Source organism: Pantherophis guttatus, chromosome 2 (assembly GCF_059756535.1).
Source record: "Pantherophis guttatus breed Tessera chromosome 2, ASM5975653v1, whole genome shotgun sequence".
NCBI classification, from domain to species: domain Eukaryota; kingdom Metazoa; phylum Chordata; class Lepidosauria; order Squamata; family Colubridae; genus Pantherophis; species Pantherophis guttatus.
The window spans coordinates 274,831,989-274,841,072 of record NC_142064.1 but is presented as its reverse complement, the minus strand read 5'-3'; the positions used below and the strand labels follow the sequence as shown (position 1 = coordinate 274,841,072).

Below are 9,084 nucleotides of genomic sequence, written 5' to 3'. Positions count from 1 at the left end.
GAATTGGTCTAACATATGTTTTGAATGCTCTGGTTAGTAGTGTAATATTACCGGAGAAGAAGCTACGCAAGATTCTTGGATTTCTTTTTCTTTTTCACTGTTATTGTGCTGGACTGGGCTTTTATTAACATGTTTTTGATAGATTCCCAAGCTTCTTGGGTTGTTCATCCCTGGAATCTTTCCCAAGCTCTCTCTTTGTTAAAATAAGTTTCTTTTTTTTAATGTTTAAGAACACTGGTTGGAACATGTTTTATTGCTTGGGTTTGCATAATATTCACTCTGCCCCAAAATACCTGCAAATTCAATGTATATCACTTCTTCTCTGTTAGTAAGAATTAGGTCCAGTATAGCATTTCCTCTAATTCCCTCCTCTACTTTTTGGATGATGAAATTGTGAGCTAGGGTGGTCAGGAATCTTTTCAATCTTCCACTTGCTGCAGTTTGTCTCCCAGATGATATCAAGGTAGTTAAAGTCCTCTGTTAATACTATGGGATGTTCGTTTTTCTTTTATTTTTACGTAATTGATGATTTTAACTTGTTACTTAAATTAATTAACTTAAATTAATTAATTTGTTAATGTTCTGCACTTTATCTCCTGCTTTTTTATATAGTTTAATGAGTAATCAACAATAAAGTATTTTAACATGTTCATGAGTATTAGGTTGGAGTTGTTAAAATCTAGTATTTTGGAATTGATCTGTCCCAAAATATAGCATAGCATTCTTCATTTGCCTTTTCAGATGAGTGATGCATTTGTTTCAGAGTCTCAGAATGAAAAAAGTCAATTCCCTTTTTTCCACCGGATGCTCCCCCCAAAAGGGATCACGTACCCAGCAATTCTCCAACTGCTCCTCCATTTTAGATGGACTTTGATTGGTCTCATTACTTCAGACACAGAGGAGGGAGAGAATTTCATGAGGACTTTTACTCCTACGCTTGTCAGAAATGGAATTTGTGTTGTTATATCACGACGATTCTCAGACACTGGATATACAGCAGCTCACAGTGATGATGTTTCTAAGTGGAGACAAGTCAATGTCTTTGTGAACTACATAGAAAATATTAACATTTGGGACAGAATTTGTAGTTTCCAGTTTAAATTTGACACTATGCCAGGACCGATTGAAGGGAAAATCTGGATCTTGGGAGCCATCGAGTATTTGGTATTGAGTAGGGTGGATCTTTACAAATACGCCCATAGTATTTAGAGCTTTGCTTTTCAGGAAAAAGGAAGGCCAGAAGATGATGCTGTTGGAAGTAAACTCTATGTGAAATTGGAAGATCGTTTTTTTCACTGTTCTTTTTCAAAGCACATCTTTTCTGTCAAAAGTCGGAAAAGATGTACCCAGAAAGCACCCCTGGAGCCTATACCAGAAAATAGAAGCAAGTGGATCCCTTTTCACCTCCGTTTACACAGTGTTGTTAAGACTCTGGCCCATGCCTTGAAAGCTGCATATTCTTCCAGATCCAGAAGGAGAAGCAAGAAGGGTGACGAGAGCATGGAGGCGTCAAAGCTGCAGCCATGGCAGGTATGGAGTTCCTCCCAGGATGCATAAAACCCCAAAGGAGAGGTAGAAGGACCTTCTCAACCTCCTTGTGCTACAAAAGGCCAAAAGGCTGGCCAGACTAACCACACAGAGAATCACATTGCAGGGATGGAGGATAAGAAGCTTTGGCTGAATGCTGGCAACACCAAGAGGCTTTTGCTGCGTGGATCTTTAGGATCTAATAATTTAACATCTTTAGTTCTGGACAGGGTTTCGCTACCCCTGAAAAACTGGTTCAGAACTTTTGGGTTCTTCTGGACTCACAACTCCTTGAAGAGCAGGTGGCAGTCACAGCTAAGACAGCCTTTGCACAACAGTGTGTTGTGCACCACTTGCATCCTTTCCTGGATCAGGAATCCCTGTGTTTAGTCACTCAATTTTTGGTCATCTCCTTCTTGGACTATTGCAATGCATTTTACATGGGGCTACCCTTGAAGAGATTTGGAGGCTACAACTGGTGCAGAATTCAGTGGTGTGGACAGTTCTTGGGATCCCTGGGGTAGCCCATGTTACATCACTGCTCCACTAGCTGCACTGTGTACCAGTTTGCTTCCAGGTGCAATTCAAGGTGTTGATTGTAACCTTTAAAGCCCTGCATGTCATGAGTCCAGGCTACCTGAGGAACCATTTCACCCCAGTGGGACAGGCCCAGCCCACCCATGCCAGAAAAATGACATCTTGTGGGTCCAATCAATTAAGGAATTCATGCTCCAAACTCTGGAAATCCTTATTTATAGAGAACAATTCTCTTTTGGACGTATCATTTCTGCTAAGATGCACAATAACATCAAGATCCTTGCTAGCATTCTTGACAATCCTAACAATTCACCACCTTTTCTCTGCTGGCAATTGTACCAGGCAGATACTTTATCTCCTTCAATACACCACATCCTTTCCTAAATAGATACCTCTTACAATTGAGTCACCAACCAGAATATGGCTTCTGTTTTTAGATACTGTACTCACCACCCATGGCTGATTTGCAATACCAGATGCAGGCCTTCCCTTATCAAGGTAACTTTTCCTGCATGGACCACCATCCCCTGCCCAATTGAGTCTTCATCATCAGAAACAGCTGGACCTACCCCCTTAGTTTCCCCATTAAGTTTAGCAGGGATAGAGCAACTCTTATGCAGGGATACATCAAAGTCATCTTTGATGTAAAGTCCACATTTCTCACTCTGCCAGATCCAACGAATTGTCCATACTGCCCTTCTCATGCAGGATCTTTGTGAAATAGGGGGCTAATAGTGGAGCACCTCAACAGAGCACACACGCTGAATTGGTCACCTAATTTCAGATTGAAGAGCACACGCTAAAGACTTTAGACAGACAATCTGTTCATGTATAGTAAACTAGTAATCTGCATACAAATAGGCAGTATTCAAAAAAAAAAAAATTGGAAGCACTTTATTCTTAAAATGATATCAGAATAAGTTTGTCCAGCTGGTGGGCTGCCCCCGGTTCGCACCAGTTCTATAGAACTGATAGTAAAACCGGTGGTTTTACTATCTACTATTTACTATTTTACTAAAGACAGCAAGAGGAGCCATGTCTTGCTCCACACACCCCAAAATAATAATGTTGCATATCCAGGAAGTTGAAGAGTTCTGATTGGCTGTGATGAAATAAATAAGACCTCCCTGAAAATAAGACCAAGTGCTTATTTCAGAGTTTAAAAAAATATATAAATATATATATATATAAATATATAAGACAGGGTCTTATTTTCAGGAAAACACAAAAATTGTTTTCCACCACTCCCCAGTTATACAAGGAGCATAGAAAATCATTTCAGTACAATTTTTAAGACTATTTTTATACATTTAGTTATCATATTATTCAGTCTTCACTTAAGATTCAGATTTCTAATCATCGCATCAGAAAATATATTGCTGATACTTTGATGAAATCAAGTTATATCACCAGCATTCTCATAATCTATTAAGAAAGTGTAATGATATTTGGATATATGGCATACCAGCAGGCTACATATTGGGATATTGTAAATTCAAATCCTGTCTTAACCATGAAAGCCATCTGGGTTACTTTGGCCAATCACTCACTCTCAGCCCGATCAACCTGATGGATCCCAGGTTGATTCAGTCTGATGGATCCCAGGTTGACCCATCCCAGTTGATCAATCTCTGCCCAACTAATCTCACAGGGTTGTTTTTTGGGGGGAGATTGGTATTGGTGGGAAATTTGTGCTATGAAACTTGTAAGAACTCATAATGTACCTTACAATAATGTAAAATTAGCTTATGGGGTCATGTTTCCCATCTGGTCTACTTGGAAAAAGATTAGCCTGGCAATTTTCTTCTTGAGAACTCCACGTTTCTTTCTCCCTCCCTCCCCCCAAGGCATTTATGAATAATCTCATTGTTTGTTTGTTTAATTTTTTTTGTGATGTGTTCTAAAATATTCCGTTTAATAGGCAAATTATATTTTGCCAATACCTATTCTTTTTCACATATCATCTACCAATTTATCTGAGCCAGATTTATCTGAGCATTTTTTAGTTGTGAAGATAGTGGTAACACTTGTTCTCCTAACTCACTATGCTTGCAAGTTAAACAACTTTGAATTAAAGTTTCAAATGTGAAAAGACCACCTGTGATAAGAAACCAAGTTTTCTGCTTTTAAAATTCCTGGATTTTTATTCTAGTTCCATCCATTTCTGGAGAAGAATGAGTTTTTCAATATTTCCCATTGGAAATTGTACGTGGACCAAAATGGAGATGTAGCAACAGATTTGAACGTCATAAGCTGGCTGCTTCTTCCCGGACGGGCTCCCATCAATGAGCAACTGGGGAGTTTTGAGAGGCAAAGATTTACTGCCAGTGATGAAACTCTGTCATTGCTAAAGTCAGTCAACAAGGTGGGAGAAATATTGCTGTCTTTCATCTTTTTCCTATAGCCTGAGCCTCCATTTCAGGTTAGAACAGAATAATAAAGTTGGGAGGGAGCTCTGAGCTCTTCTAGTCCAACTCCCTGCTCAAGCAGGAGACACTGTCCCATTTTGGACAAATGGTTGTCCTGTCTCTTTTTGTAAGCCTCCAATGATGGAACACCCACAACTTCTGAAGATTATTCATTGGTCTATTGGTCTATTGGACTATTCAAGCTATTCCCTTGGTTGATGACTTTCACCATTAGGGTTCTCTTTAGTTCTACGTTGCTCCTCTCCTTCATTAGTTTCAACCATTGTTTCTTGTCTTGCCTTTTGGTGCTTTGGAAAATAGTTTGAAACCCACCTGACTTTGTAGGAGCCCCTCAAATATTGGAACAGTGATCACCCCTAGTCCCCCCTAGTCCTTCTTTTCATTAGACTGGATATACCCATTTCCCGTAACCATTGTTCGTATGTTTTAGCCTCCAGTCCCCTGATCACCTTAGTTGCTCTTCTCTGCACTCTTTCCAGAGTCTCAACACTTTTTATATTGTGGTCACCAGAACTGGATGCAGGATTCCAAGTGTGGTCTCATTAAGGGTTTGTAAAGCAGTACTAGCTCTTCATGTGATCTTGATTCTGTTCTTCCATTAATGAATCCTAGGATTGCATTGGCTTTTTTGGCTGCTGTTGATTCATATTTAAATGTTGAACTACTAGGACTTCTACCGTGTTTCTCCAAAAAGACGACCCACCTTGAAAAGAAGTCCTATTGTGTTTTTGAGCACATGTAATCAGAATAAGCCCCACTCACAAAATTAGTCCTAATTAAGACCCTGCCCACCCTGATGTTCAAGGCACACAGGTAAAAAATAACCTAGGGTGGGGATGGGGGTAGAGCTGCCCTACTTACCAGGCCTCGCACACCCTGACACCTGCCTCACCTTCTTCTGCGGCTGCTTCTCCTGCGGCCACTTGCTGCCACTTGCACCCATCACTCTGGTCTCTGTTTTGTTTTTAGATGCCTGCCGGAAGGCACCTGCAGGTGATAACAGAGCTCCGGATCAATCCTGCTGGGCGGGGCTGTCGGCGCTACCATCGTGAAGTGAGTCAATAATTGGAACCCTCCAAATATAAGGCCTAGCCAGTTTTTCAGGGGTCAAAAAAAAAATAAGACCCGGCCTTCTTTTTGGAGAAACACAGGTAGATCCCCCTTAAGCGAAGTTTCACCTAGTCTATACCTATACAGTTGGTTTTTCTTTCCTATTCTTGCCTAAATGCAGAACCTGTCAGTAGTTGTATCTCTTGCAACTACTTGGAACTCGTTAGAGAGTTCAGGCTTATCTGATTGAAGTATAGAGTTTCTTTGGCTAAGGTTTATTTTGACCTTTGATTTTTATGGATGGTTAGTCCTAACATATTTTCTTTGGCATTAATTGTTTTTCTGCTTAGTCTCTGCCTGAGTCCAAATGTGTGGAAAGTTGTCATCCTGGATTTGAAAAGCGGGCTCGAGAAGGAGAGCCAGTTTGCTGTTATGACTGTGTTCCTTGTCCAGAGGGGACCATCTCCACTCAGGAAGGTAGGTGACACCAAAGAAAAGAGGAGGCATTGGGGAAGTAGATTCATCCAGAGCATTTTTCTGGAAGTGCAAGTTAAAAGACTGATTGAAACTCACCTGTTTTCTTCTTTATTGTAAAAGTGCACAATTTCTTATCTAATGGGAAGAACAGCAAAATGATCTTGAAAGAGAGGCTGCCAAGAGATAAGAGGGTTTGCCATATTAGGCAATCTGCATTACTACCATATAAAAGCTGTCTTCTAGATTTAATTTGGATATTTCCTTCCATATTTTGATTTCTAGGAAAATCAGATTTCTTTGAAACTTGAGGAAATACCTTAGTATAATCATGGAAAGAATCTTCCAATGTATTCTATATGGGCCTCCCACCAAGAAGTTATACTGTTCCACAATGAGGTGCTGTGGACAATTTTGGGGACATCTCATTTCACCCACATTTCCACTGTTCCTGTACACACACACACACACACACACACACAGAGAGAGAGAGAGAGAGAGAGAGAGAGAGAGAGAGAGAGAGAGAGAGAGAGAGAGAGAGAGGGAGGGAGGGAGAGGGAGAGGGAGAGAGTATATATTGTTGTTATTCGTGAAATTGTATCCAACCCATCATAACCCAATGGACAACATTCCTCCAGGCCTTCCTGTCCTCTACCATCCTCTGGAGTCCATTTAAGCTCATGTCTACTGCTTCAGTCACTCCATCCAGCCACCTCATTCTCTGTCATCCCCTTCTTCTTTTGCCCTCAATCTTTCCCAGCATTAGGCTCTTCTCCAGTGAGCCCTTCCTTCTCATTAGGTAGCCAAAGTATTTGAGTTTCATTTTCAGGATCTGGCCTTCTAAAGAGCAGTCAGGGTTGATCTCCTCTAGAACTGACCGTTTTGATCGATTTGCAGTCCAAGGGACTCGCAAGAGTCTTCTCCAGCAACATAGTTCAAAGGCCTCCATTCTTTGGCACTCAGCCTTTCTTATGGTCCAACTTTCACAGCCATACATTGCATATGTGTGTGTGTGTGTGTGTGTGTGTGTGTGTGTGTGTGTGTGTATTTCTCTATGTAAGTTTTCACGGGTATATATACTGTACACACACACACACACACACACACACATATGTATGTGTGTATGTGTGTGTGTAAAAAGTTAAAAACTCGGGTATTTTCCCGCATCATTAAAAATCTGTTGGTTAAAATGCTTAAAATCCTGATTAAAATCTCATCTTAAAATCCTCTAAATTCTCAACAAAATACTTTGTAAGGTCTTTTGAAACTTTGGCTAGAATCCTAACCAACACTTTAAAGGTTTTCTTTTTTTGGCAACGTTTCGACAAGCTCTCTAACTTGTCATCATCGGGCCCCTACCATCAGTTTAGAAGCTGAGGTCGGAATTGTCACTTTTCTATGTTCGCTGCTGCTGACGTATGCTGGTTTTGTTGGGAATTTAGAGGATTTTAAAATGGGATTTTAATCAGGATTTTAAACATTTTAACCAACAGATTTTTAATGACGCGGGAAAATACCTGAGATTTTAACTTTTTACATACATACACCCACGAAAACTTGAGAGCTCCGGAATTTAAAATGTTAAAATAATTAAAATTTTATTTTACTAACTTGATGAAAACTTGGTAAAATTTTAAAAATTTAAGTTCCGGAGCTTGCAGGATGTCTGCGTCTTTCTTTAGTATGTATATGTATATGTATATGTATATGTATATGTATATGTATATGTATATGTATATGTATATGTATATGTATATGTATATGTATAGATTTATAGATTTATAGATTTATAGATATGTGTGTATATGTGTGTATGTACATATGTGTGTATGTATGTATGTGTATACACACACACACACATATATCACAAACATGCACACATGCACATACATACATACAGGTATGTGTGCATGTATGTATATATATATATATTATCTTTATTTTGAGGAGGTCTTAAAACATGCATTTGGGGAAATGTTCTTGGTATCTGATGTCCTAAGAAGCTATTTCTTAAAATGTGAATGGAGAGGTTGTTTTAAAAAAATATTCTTTGATATTCTTAGATATAGAAAAATGCAGCAAGTGTCCACCTGATCAATATCCAAATGAGGACCGAATAAAATGTATCCCCAAAATTATAACCTTCCTGTCTTACGAAGAATACCTGGGCATCATCCTGGTCTCTTTTGCCCTAATCTTGTTCCTAACCACGGGCCTTGTTTTAATCATATTCATTAAATACCTAGAAACTCCCATTGTCAAAGCCAACAATCGGGACCTCTCTTACATCCTCCTGGTCTCCCTCCTGCTTTGCTTCTTGTCTTCTTTCCTTTTCATTGGTCAACCAAGAAAAGCCACCTGTCTTCTCCGACAAACACTTTTCAGCATCACTTTCTCAGTTGCCATTTCTTCTATCTTGGCCAAAACAATCACAGTGGTGCTGGCTTTTCTGGCCACAAAACCAGGAAACCAAGTGAAGAGATGGCTGGGGAAGAGCTTGGCCAACTCCGTCATCCTTTCTTGTTCTGCTGTCCAAATTATCATCTGCTCCATCTGGCTGTGTGTTTCTCCCCCATTCCCTGATTTTGACCTCCATTCCCAGCCTAGAATGATCATTCTGCAATGCAATGAAGGCTATGATGTCATGTTCTACATCATCCTCAGCTACCTGGGCTTCCTGGCTGTCGTCTGCTTCACCGTGGCTTTCCTTGCCAGGGATCTCCCCGGCGCCTTCAATGAAGCTAAGCTGATCACCTTCAGCATGCTAGTCTTCTGCAGTGTCTGGGTGACTTTTGTTCCCACCTACCTGAGCACTAAAGGGAAATACATGGTGGCTGTTCAGGTCTTCTCCATCTTGGCCTCCAGTGCTGCTCTGCTGGGCTGCATCTTCATCCCCAAGTGCTACATCATCATTCTGAGGCCAGACCTGAACACAAAGGAGCATCTTACAACCAGAAAAACTGTAGAAATATGAGACAGAGGAATTTTAGGTCTTAACCTTTTTCAATAGCCTGCACCAAGATAATGGTCCAAGCTCTTCTCCATACATAAGCAGGCCAATGATTGT

At 40.2% G+C, this 9,084-nt stretch overlaps 1 protein-coding gene across 1 annotated transcript; it reads left to right on the top strand.

Moving 5' to 3' along the window:
* Positions 1-1,500: 1,500 nt before the first annotated feature.
* On the top strand, positions 1,501-8,991 carry LOC148115943 (vomeronasal type-2 receptor 26-like). The gene is made up of 4 exons (XM_087885312.1): positions 1,501-1,530; positions 5,463-5,546; positions 5,894-6,020; positions 8,081-8,991. Exons 1-4 carry the CDS (start codon positions 1,501-1,503, stop codon positions 8,989-8,991), a joined length of 1,152 nt encoding a protein of 383 aa, XP_087741438.1.
* The last annotated feature ends 93 nt before the right edge of the window (positions 8,992-9,084 follow it).

Coding starts and splice junctions, on each gene's coding strand:
- LOC148115943 (XM_087885312.1), top strand. CDS start 1,501: ATGGAGGCGTCAAAGCTGCAGCCATGGCAG. Junction 1,531..5,462: donor CAAAGCTGCAGCCATGGCAG/GTATGGAGTTCC, acceptor TTTTGTTTTTAG/ATGCCTGCCGGAAGGCACCT. Junction 6,021..8,080: donor GACCATCTCCACTCAGGAAG/GTAGGTGACACC, acceptor TGATATTCTTAG/ATATAGAAAAATGCAGCAAG.